Source organism: Phocoena phocoena, chromosome 2 (assembly GCF_963924675.1).
Source record: "Phocoena phocoena chromosome 2, mPhoPho1.1, whole genome shotgun sequence".
In the NCBI taxonomy this organism is placed as follows: Eukaryota; Metazoa; Chordata; class Mammalia; order Artiodactyla; family Phocoenidae; genus Phocoena; species Phocoena phocoena.
Genome location: NC_089220.1, coordinates 158,456,894 through 158,480,113, shown reverse-complemented (window position 1 = coordinate 158,480,113; position 23,220 = coordinate 158,456,894). Strand labels below are relative to the sequence as shown.

The 23,220-nt window shown below is 47.9% G+C and overlaps 1 protein-coding gene and 1 pseudogene across 1 annotated transcript in view; both read right to left on the bottom strand.

Moving 5' to 3' along the window:
* Positions 1-23,220, bottom strand: part of CAMK1D (calcium/calmodulin dependent protein kinase ID) — a 417,163-nt gene that overhangs the window by 4,871 nt on the left and 389,072 nt on the right. Inside the window, exons 7-8 of the mRNA XM_065870982.1 lie at positions 4,790-4,902; positions 3,198-3,276 (exon numbers count right to left, since the gene is read on the bottom strand). Coding sequence (XP_065727054.1) covers positions 3,198-3,276; positions 4,790-4,902 — 192 coding nt within the window. The remainder of the gene's footprint in view (positions 1-3,197; positions 3,277-4,789; positions 4,903-23,220) is intronic.
* On the bottom strand, positions 15,489-15,857 carry LOC136119185 (adenosine 5'-monophosphoramidase HINT1 pseudogene; annotated as a pseudogene).

Sequence of the window (23,220 nt, the reverse complement as noted above, 5' to 3'; positions counted from 1 at the left end):
CTCAGAAACGAACCAAGGCCAGGCAGGCTTCCATCTCCAACAACCGTCAATTGCCTGATTTCCCCAGATGCACATCAGTGAAGAGAAATACGTGAATGAGCAAGTCCACCCGAAAGCCCAGGCACGAGGAAGCTGGGGAGCAGATGTCGTTATTCAGCCTCTCCTCCTGGAGGCCTCACATGAGTGTTTCCTCCTGTTTGTAACAGCTGCATCCTCAGAAAAGGACGCCAGCTCCACCTCGGGGTGGTCAGCTCCTTCTTGGAAACCAGGGGGCAGAAGTGGTAGGAAGGACGGAATTCTCGGGCTGAGCACTGACGAGGGGGCAGAGCCTGCTCCAAACCAAACAGGCCGGGTGGCGGGGTGTCAGGGAGACTCCCTTCCCTGTGGGTGAGCAAAAGGCTGAGAGGGGAGGAAAATGCAAATTTTCAGTTATTCTAGGAATGTTCCGTGCTCACTTCCCACAGTGCCAGGGCGCGTTGCCTCCGGATAAGGACCAAGCGGGGCACACGGTGGCCCAGAGGCCGCTGTTAAACACTCTTCTTGGAGGTAACGCCACCTCGGCTCACGACAGCTCACGACCTTCCTCAAACGGGCAACTGTGCGGGGATATACGTATATGTAGAGCTGATTCACTTTGTTCTACAGCAGCAACTAACGCAACCGTGTAAATTATACTCCAATAAAGGTGTTAAAAAAAAAAGAAAGAAAAGAGAGAAAAAAACTTAAAAAAAAATAGGCACCGCAATCACGCTGCTGCTCCCGTCGGCCAGGGATCACATGGGATGCTCAGCGCTCCCAGCTTCAGCATCATTCACCCACAAGACCGGAGGCGTGGAGTCTCAGCACTGGAAGGGACTTTGGATGTCACCCTGACTGTCCTAGGAACTGAACAACGCCCCTGAGACAGGAGACTTCCCTATGAATCCGCACACACACACTTAAAGCTACAGGCACCCCCATTTCATCTGGGTCTCCCGACCCTCTCTCGCTTCCCTATTGCTGCCTCTAAACTAACAAAGGACATGGCATTTATATCAATTCCACTCCATCAGGCCTGTCTGGCTCTTCTTCTCCACACACAGATCATTAAACTCTTCTCCTCGCCTTTGGGTGTTTTTGTGCTTTGTACACGGTCTGTTCTACCTGCACGGCTCTGATTGTACACTTTTCTAGTCACTTGCTCAAAACAGGCTTGGGGATGCCTGGTGTGTATCCCAAACTCCTGGGATCCATCCCAGTTCCTGTGGTCACCACAGCTTGTCTGGCTGGAATCCGGGGAGGGGAGGGGTCTCCATGAACGCTGAGGAGGGTGCAGAGTTGAAGCCCCCCTGGCTGGTCCAGCCTGGAATCCCCACCCTACCCTGGATGGCCCGGGTGAGGCTGGCATCTCCGTGAAGTCCTGCTTGATTCTGAGCCCACCTTGCCCCTCTGCCAGGCCCCTGACAGTGAAACTGACCTTTCTCTTCTTTGCTTTTTTTCAAAAATGTCTGGTGAAGGAGAGATGAGGTTTTAACTGGCCTTCCTGCCTTCCACAGAGTGAGGCTGGATCAGTGAACAAGTTCTAGGAAGCAAATCACTTCCCTTCTTTTGAGGTCATTTTCCTCCTCTCTAAGATAACCTCAAAAGCCTCCTACATGAAAGATAAATAAGTACTGGGGTTGTAATGTACAACCGGGTGACAATGGTTAACACTGCTTTATGGCATACATGAAAGTTGTTAAGAGTAAAATCCTGAAAGTTCTCGCCACAAGGAAAAAAAAATTTTTTTTTTTTTTGTAACTAACGTATTAGGCAATGGATATTAAGTAAACTTATTGCGGTAGTCATTTTGCAACATATATGGATGCCAAGTTATTATGCTCTGACACCTTAAACTTACACAGTGCTGACGCCAGCTATCTCTCTGTAAAACTGGGGAAAAAGTCTCATATACTGTAAAAGCCAACTGCTTATAAAATAAGACAAACTTTCATATCTTCACTGTCACATACTTTGACCTATCATCCAAAGCGACTTATTAAAAAAATATCAGGCTGACACACAATCAAAACTGCCTCCTTTTCAGAAAATTCCTTCCTTCCCTTTCCTTCTCTTGTCAGTTTGGGGTGAAGAGCATCATTTTGGAATCTGACGGTTCTGCCTGGAAACATTTCTGGCTTTCCTGTTAGCTAGTTGTGTCCTGTTGCCTAAGTTTCTTTATCTTTCTACATATATTTCCTTATCTCAGAAATGGAGACAAAAAACTACCTTACAGGATTATCATAAAAGAAAAAATGCGGTGATATTTTAATATGATTAGCACAGGGCCTGGGACATCATAGATGATAAATGACGGCTGTTATTATACATTAAAATACTGTGAAACTCGTCAGGAAAGGACCTTGGGCAGGTCCCCTTTGGAAGGCTAATCGGCACATGAGCCTCCGGAGAAAATGCTGCAGGAGACGGTAGAATCAACAGGGAACAGTGTTCTAGAGGACTGGTTGGGGCAGATGTCTCCTGAAGTCAAGGAGACAAGTCTGAGCATTGTATCGGCTATTTTACTACTCCTGGCCTTTGTTTCAAAAAGGAGGCTCACGGTGCTTTAAATAAGAAGAGCTTAATGACGCAATTGCTACGTGCCAGATGCACTAAACCCTTTCTGTGTGTGTATGACCTCAGTCACTGCTTACTTCAATCCTGTAAACTAGGTATTGTTATGCTCACTTTAAAGATGAGAAAATCCAGGCGCAGAGAAGTATAAACCCAAAGTCACTGGGTTCAACCCTAGTAAGTGGCACAAAAACAAGGTGGCCTCGGGGCACGGCAGGAAATGTAGTCCAGGATGTTGTAAACTATCAACTCATCCCTCTGGAGGTGAAGAAACACTAAATTGAAAAGCATCTTAAAAGGAAAAGAACATGTGACCTCAATTCATTTACGGACTGAGTAATAAGTTCAAGGAATAAAACTCCACTCTTAATGCCTCCTTTGGGAATCACCCTCACTAAAAATGATCCTAAAATACTTCACATGAAGCGAAAAAGCTACAGCTCTCTTTTGTGCGTCTGCAATTAGTGCCTTCAGAAGACTGTGTCCTCGAGTGTTGGTTTGGGGAAAGGATGAAAGCCACCGGCCACATGGGATGCAAGCTTCACCCGTGGCTTTCACAACGAAGCCCCAGCTGACTGGCATCTCTAGCGGGTGATTCTTCTTACCACGGGTGCCGAGCTGCCTGCTCGCATGTGTATCTTTTATTTGGATCTTTCTCCATCAGGTTCCGAATGAAGTCTTTTGCTGTTCAAAAGGAAGGCACAAGAGGGGGAGTCAGTTTGTGGCTTGAGATATGACAATATGATACCAGGGTGCCTCTGTGGGTATCAAGGTTACCATGGAAACACGAGACCAGCCTTCCATGGACACTCGGGACCTGGGACAAAAAGGCAGGTGGTACCAGCATCTGGGGAAAAGGGAAGACAAGGTTTGGGTTTCTGAGTGGTGACCCAGTGAACGAGGAGCAGCCCGGCCAGGCCTGGGACCCTGCCTTCCCAGCTCGAAGTCCCTTCCCGCCGGCAGCTAGTGGCGCCTTTGTTTCGGGGAAAAGGTGAAATATCTTTGTCGCCAGGTGCCTCTCACTCAGCTCACTGCTGCCTTAGGGAGCTGTTTTGTTGACGTCCTCACGTTAGGAGCTCACCGATTCAACAAAGTCGCCCGAGCATCCACTGTGGATGCACAGCCCTCCAGAAGCCCCCTCTGCAGCCCCCGTGGATGATTACAACCAGCGAGCAGGAAATTACGGTGCAAGAGATGTGCCCTGGTGGGGAAGCAAAACTGCTTGGAGGCCCAGGACCAGGTATGACCCGGAGCAGGACACCGAGAACATGAGAGGTTGGGACCCAGAACCAGAAGATGACACGTGCCAGGCGGGAAATCTGTCGCCTTGTGGCGTCTGGCAGCTCACTGCCCACAGGGCTGGACTTCCGGGGGACAGCTGGGGCCCTTCCTGACTCAGGAGTAAACTACTCCCCATGTGGCTCTTTCCTGCAAGCCTTGGAGAACTATAGCCCGGTCCCAGGTTTTGGAAGATTGAGGAAGAAAGCAGGGCATTTCCAGTTAGGAGGAAATAACACAAATAATAAAATGGGATATTTGAATAGCTCATTCATTATTTCATGTGATCCTTACACCACCCACCAGGGTGGGAGTGTTATTATTACCATCCTCATCTTGTCAGGGAGGAAACTGAGGCTGGAGACATTCCATCTGCTTACGTGGGCCTTGGGTTTGATTTTTATCCCTGAGGAGGAAATGGTGAACTTCCCTGGGAATGTTTTGTGTTGCACAGACGCTGAGACTTGGGCTCTGGAGTGAGGACGTGGGCTCAAACCCCAGCTCTGCCACTTACTAGCTGTTATTTCACCTTCCGGGGCCTCAGTTTCCTCATCTGTCAAATGGGGCTAATAGTAATCCCCACCTGATAGGCTGTCCTGAGGACTGGGTGAACTAGGCACACATGCGGAGCTTAGAGTGCACAGCACACAGTAAGTAAGCCCAATAAACTCGAGCTAATACTGTCTCACTCCAGGGCACCCAGATCAGGGTACGGCCAGGAGTGGTGGAGAAGCGAGTCCCCATCCCTCAGCCTGGCTCGGGGCACGTGTCCCACACGTGTCCCAAGCCTCTCCTCGCTTCTCAAGTCAAGTCTAAGTGCGTAGCATCCTCAGGAGCCTCAGGACCGTTCTGAGCCCCCGGGGGCTGCTGGAGACTCAGGTGGGCTGGGCGTCGGGGTCCCAGGAGCCGAGAGACCTACCGGAGTCGGAGATGTCGTCCCAGTAGGGGGAGTCGAACTCATATTCCGCCTTGAGAATCTGCTCAAAGAGCTTGGAGTCATTTTCGTCATAGAAAGGAGGGTAGCCACAGAGCCTGGAAGACAAGAGGATCTCTTGTGAGGATCTGAACCGGCTGAGGACCCAACACCACGTGGTGGCTTGACATCCTGCCTGGGAGGAAGAGCTGTCTTCCCTGGAGTGGAGGACGCCTGCACCGTGTGCGCTACAGACGCAATCTCAGCAAAGGACCCACACGTTCTCTGGGCACACGTGGCACAGAAGTAAAATTGTGACTTCACAGGTAGCTAAAAGGGTTAACCCTGGTGGCGCCTGAGGGTCAACACATCTTAACGCTTTGCACGGTATTCACCAGAGTCCTGCACGCCCTGAACACCTACCAGGCCGCCCTCTGTGTATAAACGTTATTGATCTTACTGCCTGGGATATGGTCCCTAATAGATGATGGGTTAGTGAAACAAACCAAATATATGTTTGGTATACACTGCAAGACCTTTCCAGGTTCATTTTATTTAATAAATCATCCAAGGAAGAAAGGGAAATTTTATACACTTGAGTCACCAAATTGCCTCAAGTGGCCCCAGACTGCAGAGCATCGCCTCCTGTGCCCAGTTCAGGTATCTGGAGGGTTACAGTTTTGCCCATTAATATGCAGTAAGCAGAAGTTGACAAATTTTAATACCATGACCCTTTTTCCATTGAACTGTTTCAAAGTTGATTTTTTTTTTTTTTCGATACACGGGCCTCTCACTGCCGTGGCCTCTCCCACTGCGGAGCACAGGCTCCGGACGCGCAGGCCCAGCGGCCATGGCCCACGGGCCCAGCCGCTCCGCGGCACGTGGGATCCTCCCGGACCGGGTCACGAACCCGCGTCCCCTGCATCGGCAGGCGGACTCCCAACCACTGTGCCACCAGGGAAGTCTCAAAGTTGATTTTTAAAAGATCATATGGGAATTCCCTGGGGGTCCAGTGGTTAGGATTCGGCGCTTTCATTGCTGAGGGCCTGGGTTTGATCCCCAGTTGGGGAACTAAGATCCTGCAAGACGCGTGGCACGGCCAAAAAGCATTTAAGAAAGGAAAAAAAAAAAAGAGGATACTAGGATGTTGGTGCAAGAAACTTCTAGTTCTAGAGGTACTGACAGTCATAATAGAAGTAGGAATTTTTGTTAAATACCCCAAATACAATTCCTGCCATGAAATTGTGGGTTCTCACTCCCAGGTCTGCTACGGGCTCTGAGGTGACCTTTACCATTAAAGGCCAATGATGCATTTTCTGGACCAAAATGTCCTCATCTAAACACGAAGAGGCCAGACTAGAAAATTCCTAATATTCTTTCTGGCTTTAAGATGCTGTGGGTCTATGCTTCCTCCCCCAATTTGCTTGGCTGGTCTACGCTTGAGGCCCACGGCGGGCAGGCAGGGGCAGCCTCTGGTTGGGACTGGACATCGGGAAGGGGTGAGATTGAGGCTGAGGCCATAAGTGACGGACAGGGCAGAGGGCGAGGCTGGATTCTGGTGGGCCAAGCGCAAAGCTGGACGGCGCAGAACTTGGTTCCGGGCCCGAGACAACCCACAGGGTGGCAGCAGCCACAGTGAGAGAGTCCCGCCCCCAGACGAGCCCTGAATCTTCCCACGCAGCCCAACTTTGTTCAAAGCACAGCTACAGCCTAGAGACCAGTTTAATGAGAACAAGTGAACGGGAATCAACAGACTCCAGGCCTTCGAGGGATTTAGGCTGCCAGCAAGTAGGAAATTTAATGAAGGTTCAAAACACAGCTTTTAGTACAAATTTTCAGCCGCTCCTGCCGCCCTACACAGCATCACTGGTCATGCTGCACAGGGGAACGGCCGATGACACTTTTAAAGGCTGTGAGACATTCTGTGGGCTGATAAGATTCAGAATCATCTATCTCTACAAGGTGGATTTAGGGGCTAAGTGCCTGGAAAATTTCATTTTTAAAGATTTGCTCCTTTTGGCGAAGTAAGAGCCAGTGCTTCTGAAACCACGAAGCACATACTTCACTACCCAGGAAAGCCTGCAGCTGAGAAAGGGATATGGAAATGTTTCCCATAATGAGGATTTGGGCTACATGAAATGTGCATATTAGGAAAAGCAGACAGGGCAAAATGTTAGTTCATCTCGGAAAATAACGAAATTTTAGATGTGTGAGGTTTTTGTTTATTAACAACGGACTGTGTTTTACTTTACAGTTTGGCTTTCTTTTCAAGGAAAAAAAATCTTCAAGAAAATTCCAAGAAAGATTTAATCTTCTTGTGCCAATTTTCTTAAAGTAATCCTGATTTCTTCTGGTTTTAGCTCCTCTTTTGAGGGGGGGAGGGGGAGTAAAGAACACTGTGTTTATGTGTCTGTACTGAGGATGGAAGGAAAGGAAACGGATGGAGTCTGGGGACTGAGTTAAAATTAAGACAGAACATTTTTAAATAAGGGCTGAAACAGAACAGAAGGGCAAGGAGAAGTTGTAAAACCTTCCTCAGATCTAGAAGGTTCAGAGTTCCCTGGTCAGGCTATTTCGTGAGCAGGTTTGTGTGGTGGGTTCGATTAGGAGAAAGGACTTTGAGTTGTTTCTCTTTCCGTATACAGAATGCTGACTTCCGTGGTCCTGGATCACCCATTTGCAGATTTCATGTCTGTGTTCATATTTCACGTTATCAAACCATTTAAATAATCTACAGATGATCTCACTGTGGGTTCTCAAAGACGATAAAGCCACTCCCAACTGTTCTAGGCCTAAAAGCCCATGGTTCAGAATAACATCTAAACTTGACAACCCAACAACAGATTGTCACGCCCAACACGGGCAACTCGCCTTCATGGGCTCATCCATCACATCCATCCCAGCCTCAGGATGGCCGTCTAGAGAGAATGCTCCCACCTCCCGTCTTCCCTTTGCTACTTAGTCTGCCATCTCATCTACCTTGGCACACTTACACAAACATACTACTAGATTCTAGTGTAGCTTCGACTGAGTACTTATTTGGGGTCAAAAACTGCACCAAGGAGCTTTGCTGTATTATCTCACTTAAACCTCACTCTCCCAGGCACTTCCCTGGTGGTCCAGTGGTTGGGACTCTGCATTTCCATTGCAGGGGGCATGGGTTCAATCCCTGGTCGGGGAACTAGATCCCACATGCCGCGTGGTGCGTGGTGCGGCCAAAAAAAAGGATTAAAAAAAATAAAATTAAAAAAATATAAAAAAATACAAAAAAACGAAAACAAAAAACCCCTCACTCCCCCCGGAGGTGTGCTTCCCCAACACCTTCCCTGTGTCCTTCAGAGCCACCCTCCACTCTGCTCTGTCCCCGGGAGGCTGACCTGTACGGAGGGTTGACTGAGGGTTGAACTCTCTGGCGTCTGGTAGGGGGTTGGCCAGTGCGGGCCCCAGGGGAGATGAGGGAGGAAGGAGGAAGTCAGGGCAGGGTGAGTGTTGCCCTGAGCCTTTCCATCCAGCACTCAGGCTGGTTACAGCCCTGGGCTGAGGGCCAGGCTGCTCTCAAGGGAGGGGACTCTACCAGACTCCCTTGGGTGTGGTAACTGCTTTCTCCCTCCCCCAATCACCGAGGGTCTAAGGGTGCTTACGGCTCAGCTGCTATAAATCTCAAGGTCCTGGTGCTATTCCTTGTGGTCCCCTCACACCAGATCTGTGTATACAGTCCCTCATACAATCCTCATTTTAAAGGTAGAGAAACGGGGCTTCCCTGGTGGCACAGTGGTTAAGAATCCGCCTGCCAAGGCAGGGGACATGGGTTCGAGCCCTGGTCCGGGAAGATCCCACATGCTGCGGAGCATCTAAGCCCATGCGCCACAACTACTGAGCCTGAGTGCTACAACTACTGAAGCCCACGCGCCTAGAGCCCGTGCTCCACAGCAAGAGAAGCCACCGCAATGAGAAGCCCGCACACCGCAACTAAGAGCAGTCCATGCTCGCCACAACTAGAGAAACCCTCGCGCAGCAACGAAGACCCAACACAGCCAAAATTAAATAAATAAATTTATATTTTTTTAAAAAAGGCAGAGAAACTAACTTGCAGCAAAGTCAGGACGCCAGCCCTACCTGTCCGATTCCGGGTCTGTGTTCTTAACTGTTTTGCCTGTTCACTAAAGGGAAGGAGGCTTGAGAACTGAACCTTATGTTTCAGTCTTGACTTCGCATTCTCCCTGCAGGCCATTTCATTTGCCCACCGGTCCCTTCATCTGCAAACAGAACCTGGCGACTGGACGCTACTTCCCCAGCCTCATTTCCCACACTCTGGGTCTAGTAGCTAAGATGCTTGGGGTTGGTTCGCTGCCCACTGGGCACTTTTTGTTTCTGGACCAAGGTAAAGGTATGCACTCGACCTGGGCTGCCCTCCCCTGGCCCCTTCCATCGACTCTGGCACACCCCTGGAGACCGGCTGCCGTGTTACTAGTAAGACCCAGTGCCCAGCTGCCAGGTGGGGTCGGTGCCCTGCTCTGTGTCCCCACGGCCGCGGACAGAGCTCCGTGGTGACACTTCCTACACTGCACGCTGCCCTGACCTGTCCACAAGCTCCTTAAGGCAGGACCGCGTCTTATGTCTTACTCTTGTCTTTGGATTTTCAGTGTCCAGCCCAGGGTCTACCCGTGGCAGATCCTGGGTAAATGTTTGGATGAACAACGACGTTCTTGAAAAAGAGGCTTCATCGTTGGCTGTTGAGCCCCCGGATGAGCTCTGAAACAGAGACATGGATGACGGATGAAGGATAGCCCACCACTGCCCAGCCCAGGGAGCTGTCAAAGTTCCCACCTACCCCGACTCCTCCCTCCTGTACCTCACCCCTCTCAGGAGGTGGCAAAAAAGCAATGCTCTGTGTCATTGACAGATGTTCCAGAAGAACCCAGTGTGCAGGGCCAGGTGCTGGGGGCAACCTGGCCTGTGTTTGTAGAGAGAAAGCAATGGGTTATCTAAAATGCCACTTTCGTCTTGTGGACAAGGTTCATAAAGGAGGTTTTCCATGAAGAGCACTTCTAACATAAATGAATGTGAAAATTGGCCATGGCCAACCGTGGCTGGTTCACCAGGGCACAGTTATTCTTGGAAAATGAAATGCTGTGATAGCATAAGAGCTCCTGCTGAGAGGTCCTGAGACTTGACTGTGGTAATTATGCTACATTAAGGGACGTTCTTCCTCCTTGCTTGCCCTCGGCCATGTATATGCGTCCCTATAAAAATGGACACCTGCTGAAAAGATTTGCAAATAATGATCAGTTGTTACCTCTTTTCCCCTTTTATGTAACTTTATTATAATTCACCTCAATCTTCTATGTTCTTGCATATTTCTTGGACCTCTGAATTACAGATTTAAGGTTCTGCCTTTCCTTACGGCTTTTGGTACCAGAGACAGACACAGAGAAGACGGGAAGGAGCTGGTATCAGAAGTGCTGGTAGGCAATGAGATGTCACCTGTTAGGACGGCTATTATCAGAAAAATAGAAGTTAACAAGTGTGGGGATGTGGAGAAAATGAAACTCTTGTGCACCGTTGGTGGGAATGCAAAATGGTGCAGCCAGTATGGAAAATGTTACGGAGGTTTCTCAAAAAATTAAAAATGGAACTACCATGTGATCCAGGAATCCCTCTTCTGGATATATTCCCAAAGGAAATGAAATCAGTGCCTTGAAGAGATATGCATGCTCCCATGTTCACTGCAGCATTATTCACTATAGCCAAGACATGGAAACAATCTGTGTGTCCACTGATGGACAAATGGATAAAGGTGTAGACAGGGAAGCCATATAGGCAGGCGGCTGGCTTTGCAGCTGTGAGGAAGGTGGCTCTGAGGCAGGAGACAAGTTAGCAGCTGTGCTCTGGCAAAGGAAGGACAGGACGGCGCAGGTGGTGGTAGTTGGATCGGGGGAACAGATTCTAAAAGAGTTCAGAGGGAAAGCCGGGAAGATTAGGTGATCAGCGGTGTGGAGAGGGAAGGCCAGGATGCCTCCCAGGTCCCCAGCACGGACACGGGGGCTGCCGTCAACCGTGGTGGAGAACACAGGGGTAAGGGTGGGTCTGAGAGTGGCCCCGACACGTCACTGTGGCACCTGGCAATTAAAACTTCTCTTTTCAGTGGACATGGTCCCCCCTTGGGGAAGCAGCTCTGGGAAGTTGTGTCCTTACAGTTAGAAAATCAACACCTAATGTTCCACCCCTGCCTGGCTTCTGGAAAGACAGATGGCAGGAGCATGCTTGGGACCACTTTGGCCTGTCGGTGGGAGAGAAGGATGGAGAAAAGTGAACCCGGGTCTCTACTCAACCAAGTCCCACTATGGTCACATCCAGTAGCCTCTGTTCAGCCCTCTGCTCCACCACAGAGCTGCAAGGGGATGCAGAGGATAGAAAATCTGCTGTCCAGACCCTGTGGAACTCGGCAGGGCTGGGCAGAAGTTCAGGCCTGTCTCACTGACCCGGAGTAACTGCAAAATCAAGTAACACGTATAAGCAAGTTTTCTGACCACCTGAAATATACATCTTAAGTGCCCAAACATATAGCAAGTATTTTACATAAAAAGCATCTGAGCTCAACACTCCACACTGATGACTGAATCATCACTAGGAAACAGCAACCCAGATCTTGCCCTTTAGTCTAATTGGAAGAAGGGCTCTGAAGGTGAAGAGAGAAGTGATTTTTCAAGGGAAGGTGTGTTGCTGTTCTCTGAGGACTGACTTTGCTTTTGGACGAGTTTCGTGACGTGGTTTCCTCAGCCTGGGATTTAGAGAAATAAAGACACAGATTCAAATCCTGGCTCCAGCAAGTCCTGCTGGAGTGACTTAGGGGAAATTATATACTGTCTCCCAGTCTCAGGTTCCTTTGTGAAAGGAGGATAACAAGGCCCACCTTACAGAGAGATATTATAACATATATAACATACACTATATACTAATCTATATTACATATGACACACACACATGGATTGATGGGTGGATACAGACAAAAGATATACCATTTGAAAGCGCCTGTCACAAAACAATCACTATATACCAGCTGTCCACCCTTATCACCACTTCTTCTCTTTTCCATCCCACCAACTCCATCTCACTTTTCAGGCTCCTTCAGCTGAAATACTGTGAACTGGGACCCCGCTCAGCATCAGGAAGGCCAATGGGAGGGGGAGAGAACAGACGAGTCCTGAGGGACTCAGTTTACATTCTAAATGTGAAAACAAAGCAAGATATTTTAAAATTTTGTAACTAGTCTCAGAATCACCCACGAATGACCACACATCCCGACCTAAACTTCTAAACTGCTCTAGAAGGGAAGGAGAGAGATGTTCCCTCTGGTCAGGATTCTGTGCCCTGCGTGATGGATATGAGGACAGGATGTCCTGGAGACCTGCTTTTCAACCTTAATCTTTGTGGGCTGGTATTTCCAAGCATCTTGCCAAGGAGCCCTCAATTCTAGGAAGAGCTCAAGCTTCCCTGAGAACACTTACTCAAAGGTATACTTGTGAAGAAAGAATATTTTTATGCAATTGAGCAAAACAACAAACCTGCACGTATATTGCAAACCAGAGGAGCCACATAGGGCCCACCCAGGCCCAATGGGTCTCTGAAAAAGACAAAATCAATCAAATCTGGGCATCCCTCCTCTGGATGCTAGTCTGTTGGATATGTAACAACCACTGGACAGCCAGCAGTTCACCCTTTGTCTCGGCTGTCAGTAGTTATTCAACAAGTGTGTATTGGATGAATGTCTGGGACCCCATACTAAGGAATCTGGGTTGTATCTGTCTTCCTCTGGTTAATAGGACAGACTTTTAAAAATAATAAAATAAAGCAAAGCATTTTAAGCTGACAAATCTCTGGCAATTAGCTGCAAAGCCCAGCAAAATAGATTTCAGCGTATTATTCGGATTTATAGACCAGAATGACCAGTGAGACCCGAATGTTTACAAAAATGTAACGCAATTACTTCAGCAACTAGAGATTTGATTATGTGCATGCCAGAGCTTTCTCCTTACAAACTTGGAAGAGACAAGGGAAGGTTCACGTATTAGAACCACATGCAGGCTGACTTCGGCAAGGCATCGCTGGTGAAATGCAACGGATAAATGTCCCACGTCACCCCTGAGATCTGGTTAATACGTTGAACGCTGAGAAGGAGGAAGCAGATCAGGCAAAGACCTAGAGGAGGAAGGAAAGGGACACTGGAAGGTAGATGGGAAACACATCCCTTAGAAAGTTTATACACACCGGAGCTGAAGATCGGGAGCCAGGCAGGAGGGGAAGAAGAACAAACACTTCCCCAAGCGTGAGAAGTTAGCAGCATACTCCACTTGGAGTAAAATAGTTAAAAAAAATTCCGTACACAGTAAAGGGTTAGGCTGGACAAGCCATCACGCAAAGCTGCTGTGTTGTGATCCAGGGTTCTACTTCCACGTGTATAACTTTTTGTTTCTTGCGTCAGCCAAACGGACAGCACCTCCAGGAAGTCTGGGGGATGAGCGCAGAGGCCGCACGCCTCCTCCTGCAGGTGAGGTACAACTGAAGGAGGTTCGGACAAACCCACTTGCGACTCAGCTCCCGCTGACAGTGGATCGGAGGGCTTGGTGGGGAGGAGAGGGTGAGTGAGGGGAGCATCCAACAGCTGGGATGTTGTGTTAGGAGAAACACAGCGAGACTTTCAGCAGAGCGATGGACCTGCACCAAGGGGTGCAGACACCCAGTCTGGAGGCAGTTAACACGCGCACTAACTGATGTTTCTGAGCCCCAGCGGATTCCCAGCTTGACTTTTGCAACTAGACTTTGCTTTTTTTGTTGTGGGGCTCTTGCTCCCTCCCTCCCTCCTCCATCCCCGCAGCGTCCTTCTCTCTCACATTCTGCTTGGGAAGCAGTTATGAATCTGTGCAGACTAACAGCCGCGCTTGGGAGACGTCTTGGTACCTCCATCCTGTTGGCCTTGGCTTTATGTTATTTTATCTTTTTTTGGTTATCTACCTGATTTATTAGCAATAGTTTGATGAAATCAATGGGAAAGTTAATAAGCCTAAGGAAAGTAGACTCAAGCCTCTTATATATAATATATAATCCCTCCAAAACTCCTCCCCCGCCCCAGACCTTCCCTCATAAAAAAGTCATAAAAATACGTAAAGCCATAAAGTATTAGGGGAAAATTTTTTTTTATAAATCCTCCTAGGGTTGGAAAGGCCCTTAAAAATATGAACTAAATTAAAAATTGATACATTAACTATATATTTTAAACACCATAAACAATGTAAAAAAATGACAGTTGGAAAAAACTCACTTGTAAGACATATACAGCCAATTTCCCTAATCCACTCCCCCTGAATTTTTGAAATCACTAATAAAATTAAACATTTAGAAGAAAAACAATTTACAATAAAATGTGTCAAAACCTACTGAAATGGTCTTAGGGATTAAAAATGGAAGGAACCCATAAACATAAAGAGAACGAGAGAAGAGACAAAGCAGGTAAGAAGTATTAAATAAATTTTAGAAGCTGGAAAGTGCCTACATGAAGGAAAGTAAAGAAGCAGAACTATTTTCCCTGTGCAACCTTAGAGAGGGTAGGGTTCATGGCAAGACCAAAAAAAAAAAAAGTTTTGCTATCAGCCTACATAAGAACTCAAACCCTGAGATCAACCCCCAACTCTACATAGCCAGAGTCATGCAAAACTTAAAAGTTTTTGCTAGTTTGCACACACATTCACAACAATGAGTTTTCAATTTGGAGAGTTAATTCTCAATAATATATTTTCAAGTCTTTATAATCAATAGCGTTAGGTAACAAGGAAACACCATCGTATGGCTTCACATGGTCATCAAAGATTCTGTGACAAATCTACTTTCATCCCTTCCACACTACCCAGTAGTCCAGGGGAAACATGTGAGCTGGACAAAAAGCATTTTTGTTACACCTACAAGTGTCACTTTCTGGATCAATCACACCACATGCTCCTTTGTTCTTAGAAAACAAGAGAACTGGACTAGAAAGTCTTCTCCTGGACTAATATTTTACCCTAAAAGGATGTTTCAAAGCTAAAGCTAAATTTATGAAAATTTTAAATTTGTCTTCAAAGATCAGTCGCAGCATTATTGCCATGTGCATATGCTGAGTCCTCCTTGGGGAGAAAAAACCAAAACCTCCCAAATTATGAACTCCACCTTTAAACATTCCAACGAATATTTTAAAAAAAGAAGTCAGGGCTTCCCTGGTGGCGCAGTGGTTGAGAGTCCGCCTGCCGATGCAGGGGACAAGGGTTCGAGCCCTGGTCTGGGAAGATCCCACGTGGCACGGAGCAACTAGGCCCGTGAGCCACAACTGCTGAGCCTGCGCGTCTGGAGCCTGTGCTCCGCAACAAGAGAGGCCGCGATAGTGAGAGGCCCGCGCACCGCGATGAAGGGCGGCCCCCGCTTGCCACAGCTGGAGAAAGCCCTCGCACAGAAGCGAAGACCCAACACAGCCATAAATTAATTAATTAAAAAAAAGTCAAATACAGAATTCAGACCATGCAACAATGTCTTTTATTATGTATGGGTTTTAAAAAATTATTTCTGCAATCTCTCCATACACAGGCAAAAAAAGTATTGTTTTGCGTATTGGAACTTGCAGACCTGATCACTGCATAGAGAAGGGAAAATTATCCCTACAACATGCTTACTCAGGAAGTCAATTCATCTGCCAACCTCCAAGAACATGGAGATGAACACGACAGACAGGCTGTCCCCCATCTGAACCTTCATTCGCCACCACTCGATAACGCTTCTTCAGGCCCAGATCCGCAGCACATTTCTTGCCAACAATCATTAAATGTCCAAGAAGACTTTCATCGCCATCTGCTGCCGAAAGAATCGGGGATGTATGTTTCTTGGGTATCACCAGAAAATGTGTTGGTGCTTGAGGGGAAATGTCGTGGAAAGCAAGACACTGGTCACCCTCATAAATGATTTTGGCTGTGATTTCCTCGCGAATGATCTTCCCGAAGATCGTGTTGCCACCAGGCCGGGCGGCCTGAGCCTTGGAGATCTCATCTGCCATCTCGGCCTCCCTCCTGCGCGGCCGGCCGGGGAGAAGCTGGCCTTGGCTTTTGATTGAACTTTTCACTTGTCCCCTGGCCTCCGATGGCTCTCTCCCAAGGCACTTCTGAGGATGATTAGAAACTGTTTGCATTCTCAGAGGGGCATCCCTGGAAGTGCACTGTGAGAGCACAGCAAGGTGATCGGAAGCCGGAAAGCGGTCTTGTGTGTTGCCCGACTCCGGTGCACCTGTACTTGGCACTGAATCATGGGCTCCCGGTCCCTCCATCTGAACCACCTCCACGAGTGTTTCCGGACTTGCTGGTGTGAACTGGTACCTCTCCCCTTCCCACCTCCGTCTCTTCCCCTCCCGGGCACAAATCCTGCTCAGACTGAGTGGTCTGAGTTCATGACTCTTGTTACTACAGCTCCTGGCAAGCTGACCATTTCCCTCTCTGTGCCCCCTTTGGTTTTTTAACTATCTCTGTACTGCCTCCCTTCCGTCTCTGTGCTGCGGTGCTACATTCCAGACGGTAAATCTTTGAAAACATAATAAAAGCCTCTTTTGATTCTTTCAGTTTGCTCGGTGTGGTGCTAGACGAGTTCAACATCCTGATATTCAGAGATTATATTTTTCCCATTACTAAGTGTTGGTGATATATATTTATTTATTTATTTTTGGCTACGTTGGGTCTTCCTTGCTGCGCGCGGGCTTTCTCTAGTTGCAGCGAGCGGGGGCTACTCTTCGTTGTGGTGCGCGGGCTTCTCACTGTGGTGGCTTCTCTTGTTGCGGAGCACGGGCTCTAGGCGCACAGGCTTAGTTGCTCCGCGGCATGTGGGATCTTGCCGGACAAGGGCTTGAACCCATGCCCCCTGCACTGGCAGGCGGATTCCTAACCACTGCGCCACCAGGGAAGTCCCAAGTGTTGGTAATATATAAGTTCAAAGCCGGATCAAACCTTCCAAGTTATATTTTAAAAATTATGTCTCAAATTGAATGGAACATCTTTTATCAAACACAGTAAGCACATCATCTCCTTAGATAATTGGGTCTTGGAGGATAAACCATCGACCTCCCCTGCCTGACAGCCTTGCAGATATTTGAAGACAGTACTTCCAAGCCCAGATCACCGTACCCCGCTCTTACGGAGCCTTCCTCAAGTTCTGGGCAGGGTTCACATCTCTCCCCTGGGAACTCACCCTGCTCTTGCCTCCCATCTCTGTGACAGCCAGCAAGACTGGATTGTAAGTTATCTGTTTACTGTCTGTCGCCACAGTAGCGACTCTGTGGCCAGGCAGCAATGAATCCAGTTCAGCAGCCTCATGAGATTGCCGGGCACATATTAGGATCAATAAGTGTTAGTTAAGTGAGTGAATGTCAATCCCCTGCCTTCCACTCTCCAGGCTAAATATCCCGATGCATTTAGATACTTAAATGACAGTTTCCAGGAGATGATGCTTTACATGAAATGTTTTTCCATTTGGCCTGAGGCGGCACCATTCAGTGTGTAAAAGGAGCCATTCCCTTCCTGCTTCTCCCACTGGGTGCCCTCTCTACCTGGGGCTTTGCAAAGACAAAGGCACAGATACGGGTGGATTCCATCCTCCGTGAGGTCACTGGCAGGAAGCTGCTCCCACCACCACGGAAGATGCAGAACTTCTTCACCTCAGTGACACGGCTTGTAAAATTTCCTCCATCACCCTGTGCCCGTCCCTGCACTCACTTTTTGAAACCAGGGAGTATTTTATGTTGGGCTCTTTCCTAAGGGTTAGAGGTGAACCAACTGTCAACAGACAACCAACCGTCTTTCTTCCAAAGCAGCGAAGAGAGGGTCACAGGCCCATCAACAAAGCTGAAATATGGTCAAGCAGGACTTGTAAACAAAAGGCGTTTAGGCAGCCACAGGGTCCACTCAGTATAGACTATGGCGGGGGATGGGGGGAGAACTGGGTATCTTTCTGAAAACCCTCAGAAAGCAGCCATACTGAAATGCAGTTGGCGAAGTAAAGTCCGTGAACCCGTGAATTATAACCAACCATCAATGCCTGCTAAAACAAAAACGGTGAGGCTGGAATGACAAAGGAAGGGCGGCAGGGTAGTGGCTGGTCTTCAAGGCAGGAGGAAGGAGCAGCCGGTGTACGAACTGTCTGCACGCACCACTCTGACCGGCCGATGCGTACACCTGTGCGCTTTGTCAGAAATCACCTTTGGGAGAGAAAGGGGACCTGGAGCCCATGACAGCCTTTATGAAAACACCCAAGACCATCCAACTCCATCCAACTCCACTGCTCTGATCCCTCATTCACTAAAGAAATTCCCCATTTGAATTTGCTTTCTCCTGGAGCTCTTCTCCCGGAACTTGCTAGTTTGATGACGTGCCTATCCTATGAACGCACAGGGCATGCCTCTCATTAGGATTTAATAAACGGACACTCTTAATTGTGTGTGTGTGTGTGTTTTTAATCTCTTTGGAGTCTGGCTAGTGTGAATCAGTTCGCTGGGATCACCTGAGCAAGATGAAGCAACAGACCTGATTTCGTTTCTAAACGTCTAAAGCCAAAGTTCAGACCGTGAACCCACGGCGGCCTGAATGCGGCTATGTGTCCCGCTCTGCTGTAGCATATGAATATAAGATGACTGCTGCCCGCTGACAACGCCAGTCCATTGTCCCACCCTCATACTGAGAGTACTAGTAACAACCATCACAATACCCCAGGCTTGGATGTTCACTGGGGTTCAGTAATTACAACGCATTCTCTCCTGCTGAAGCTTGGGTTCATGCCGCCTCCCTGGGACATATGTATCCATAAAGAGGCAGCTGTCAGTGGTGGAAAGAATGGTGACTACTTTGGTGACGAGCGTCCATTGTCTCAGAAAATGGATGTGGCATGCGGGTTAAGCATCCTTAGTTCCATTCTTACAAAGCTAATTATGCTCTGTACATTGGCCCATTTAGTTCTGTGACCTAGTTTAGAAAACTGAACCATGTAGGCGGCCAGTCACAAAGTAAGGGTGTGACCAAAAGTATTTGCCTGGGATTTCCTCTAGGCAGAGAGGTCACAGGTCACAGCATGGGTAAGTACCCTCACCACCCACGGAAAGTCCACCCTCACCATCCAGCCTGCCCTAATGCCCTAATCTCCTTAAGATCTCAGTTTTTATACCAGCAAACATTCACCATGTTTCTCCACAACATGTTGTATCCCTGGGCAGAATGTAGGCAAGTGATCATTCAACAATCTCCTTGAATCTGTCAGTAGAAAGGCAGCCTACACGGAATCACAAGATCGAGTTTGGACAGTGAGACGTTGATTCTCATCTTGAGTGGGGAACTTTATTTCCTTGGAACTTGGGCTATCTTGGCTGAGCCAACCTCATCAGCCTGGACACCAGCAGATTCATCACGGTGTCCAGCCCGCTCCATCCTCAATCCTTCCCAGCAGCTTAGGCTACTCAGGCAAAGATGTGTTTTGCAGGCCCTGATCCCCAAAGGAAGATTCCTGGGCAGGGTAAGGACCTATCAAAAGGGTTTTAAAAACATGAGTCTCCTTGTTAGGAAAAGATATCTCTCCTGCCAAATGATGGATAACAGAAATGAGTGTGGAGATCCAAAGAGAACCGATTCATCAAGGACCTGCACTGACAAAATGAAGAACGTCTGCATGGCACACGGAGAGGAGAAAATGCGGTGTCTGTCACAGCCACCATTGCTGCAACCTGATATCTCAGTGTGACAGGTTCATCAAAGGAAAATAATACCGCTGCACCCCCCAAATGGCAGAGACTAATCTCTTTCCCATTACAGGTGATGTGAAGAATGAGGGGCTCTGCACGGATCCCCGTGTGCTTCCTATTGGTCACGACCCACTCAGCAGCCTTCCTCACCAGTCTTCAGATCCAGGATGGGATGGGAAGACCGGGCACAGAGAATCCGTGGGAAGTAGCCAGAGTCTGAGGCTGAGGTCCACGAGTTCTAGCTTCCGACACTAGTTCAACCTGGAGCCAGCCTTGTGCTGGGAACACCAACCCGGCTAGAGCCTTTCACAGAATATTTTCATCAGTCCTCAAACATGCCTCAGGCACCCCTGTTCCTGTGCCTGCATCCCTCCCCTGGTTGGGATGCTAACCTCTAGCTTCTCTGCTTATGTTAGACTTTTCCAACCTTCTAGACATCATTGGAATAGCGGTGCCCCCTTCCTGAATACTCCCATCCTCCTCAATGGTGGCTTCATCCTAGAAACTCCTAGAGCTGTACACAAGCCTTGCTGTCACTCAGTCTACTTAGGAAACTACTTGTCCCGCCGTATACATCGTTAGTGCTCTGATGAGAGGCATCATGTCTTTGTCATCTTGATTACCTTTAGCACCTACTGCAGTACCTGGAATAGAGAATGGACTCAAGAAATGCCCGTTGGTGACACTGATAATGGATGATTTTTCTTTTTTCTTTTTGGTTGCACCGTGCAGCATGTGGAACTTCCCCAACCAGGGATCGAACCTGTGCCCCCTGCAGTGGAAGCGTGGGGTCTTAACCACTGGACCGCCCGGGAAGTCCAATGATAATGATGAATTTGAGACCAGTGGTTCTCCAGGCATACACCTATTATGTAGCAATTTATATCTAGGATTTGGCCTTTCACTCATAAGGATCTGAACATCTTGGAAGGTACAAATGAGATGTCCAAAGTCCATTCATTCCCTGCTTGAGACTCTCAGGGCTCTGGAAGGCACCAAGGAAGACAAAAACCCAGGCTGCCATTTTGAAATCTGACACAATCATGACATCAACCTGAGACTAATCCCTGGGGTAAAGCTACTGGTGACCAGGTAACCGTCAAGTTTATGGTTATCAAGTTTGTACTTAAAATAGAAACAAAGAAATACAGTATTTCTTTGCTCGATGCTCTACATGACCCCAACCAAATATTGTATTATACACTGCAATGATAAGGATTTGGATGTCCTACTGCTCAGATCATACCCAGATTTATACCTCCACACGTGCTTACACTAGTCAGTGGGTATCCCAAAGGCGTCTCAAGTTCAACATGCCCAAAATGAAATTCTTGATCTCACCTACCCCCCAACTTGCTCCTACACCACTCTCCTAGCCATCTGCCCCAAACTTGGGCTTATCCTTGAAACATCCCTCTCCTTCATTCTTCAAATCCGAAGTATATCTACCATTCCGACTCCATCCCTGCCCTACCGGTAGAAGCAACCATTACCACTCATCTGACCTAAGCCTCTGAACCAGTCTCCACACTCCACTTCTGCTCTGTCCAATCCCTTGTTCACAGAGTAGCCAGAATAACACTCGAGTGAAAATAAGATCACATCACACCTCTGGTCAACCCTTCTTTGGCTTCCCACTACACTTGGGTTAAAACCTAAGCTTTCTTTCAGGTCTCTCCTTCCTCTGGCTCTTGCTGATATCCTCCTGTCTTGGTACTCCAACCACGTTGGTCTTCTGACATTTTCCTACCCATGGGCCGTGGCGGACATGGCTCGTTACCTCCTGCAAATCCAATTCCTGCCTTCTTCCTCACTAGCAGCACTGTGATTTCATTCAAGGGTGCACTGCACTGTCATACGAACGTTTGATATCATTATTATAAAGTGGGTGCCATGCCCAACCTGAAGCATCCATGTTTTAAGGGGAATTTGCTGTCATACTTTCACTAAGCTTCGGTCAACCAAACCATTTACTATGGACTGACTTTTGTAATCCAAATTCATATGCTGAAACCCTACCCCCGCAACATGATGGTGTTTGGAAATGCTCCTTTGAGAGGTAATTAGGTTTAGATGAGGTCATGGGGGTGGGGCCCCCATGATGGAATTAGTGCCCTTATAAGAAGAGATACCAGAGAGCTTTCTCTCTCTCTCTCTCTCTCTCTCTCTCTCTCTCTCTCTTTCTCCCTCCCTCCCTCCCTCCCTCCCTCCCTCCCTCCCATGTGAGGACACAGCAAGAAGGTGGCCATCTGCAAGCCAGGAAGAGGGTTCTCACCAAGAACCAAACCAGCTGGCACCCTGACTTTGGACTTCTAGCCTCCAGAACTGTGAGAAATAAATGTCAGTTAGTTAAGCCACCCAGCCTGTGGTATTTTGTTAGAGCAGCAGGAGCTGACTAAGGCACCACTGCTTGGTTTTAAACTGCTTATCCCAATAATGCAGTACATACCTCCTCATAGGTGTACTGATATATCATACCCTGATGCCAAGACTTCAGGGAGATAATTATATACACAATTATAGAATACCAAGGGAATCTATAGACATTAGTGCAGATCAGAGCAGTGGTTCAAGATTCAGGACAGACGTAATGGAACAAATAAGCAGAAGGCCAGATAAGGGCTATTTTGTTTTGCTAAGCCCCATGGAAGATTTCTGTAGATAACACCCGCTTTGGTGCTTTGCTAGAAGGGGACTGGCTTATCATTCATTTCTCTAAGTCTTTCACAGTCAAGTTGGGTGAGGATAAGAATTTTAGTCGAGGGTTTAGGGAGCCAGGTAAATAACACAGGGCCCATGGCCAGTATCTGCTCACCCAGGACCCTCCAGTATGGTATGCAAAATTGTGTGAGTGTGAATTTATTAGGGAAGAGGGTCCACAGCTTTCATTAGATTCTCAAAAGGGTCCATAACCCACCTCCCCACCAAAAAAGGATGAAACCACTGCAGAAGATGGCCAACGTGACTTGGAACTGAAAGCATTCTCTAGGTGCAGTGTGTTAGTTTTGCAGCTCAGATGAACCTGGCTTTTACCTAATTCCATAAGTGGGAGCCCTACAGGCCAAATATATTATAATGGATAAATTCTCCTGTGAAAATGACAAGAATCTACAGGAGCTGTCAGCTAAATCCTCACTCAACTATAAAAGCTGCCCAGTTGAATGTATGCTGTAGAAAGACCATTTGCCTCTCAAATAATGAGACAAAGCCAATACAGGGGGGACATTTCCAGCATTCCCTGAGGATGCCACTGTCAGACCTTTCTCCCATCAGAATCCCTCATAGCCTTTTTTTTTTTTTAACATCTTTTTTGGAGTATAACTGCTTTACAATGGTGCGTTAGTTTCTGCTTTACAAAAAAGTGAATCAGTTATACATATACATATGTTCCCATATCTCTTCCCTCTTGCGTCTCCCTCCCTCCCACTCTCCCTATCCCACCCCTCCAGGCGGTCACAAAGCACTGAGCTGATCTCCCTGTGCTATGAGGCTGCTTCCCACTAGCTATCTACCTTACGTTTGGTAGTGTATATATGTCCATGCCTCTCTCTCGCTTTGTCACAGCTTACTCTTCCCCCTCCCCATATACTCAAGTCCATTCTCTAGTAGGTCTGTGTCTTTATTCCTGTCTTACCCCTAGGTTCTTCAT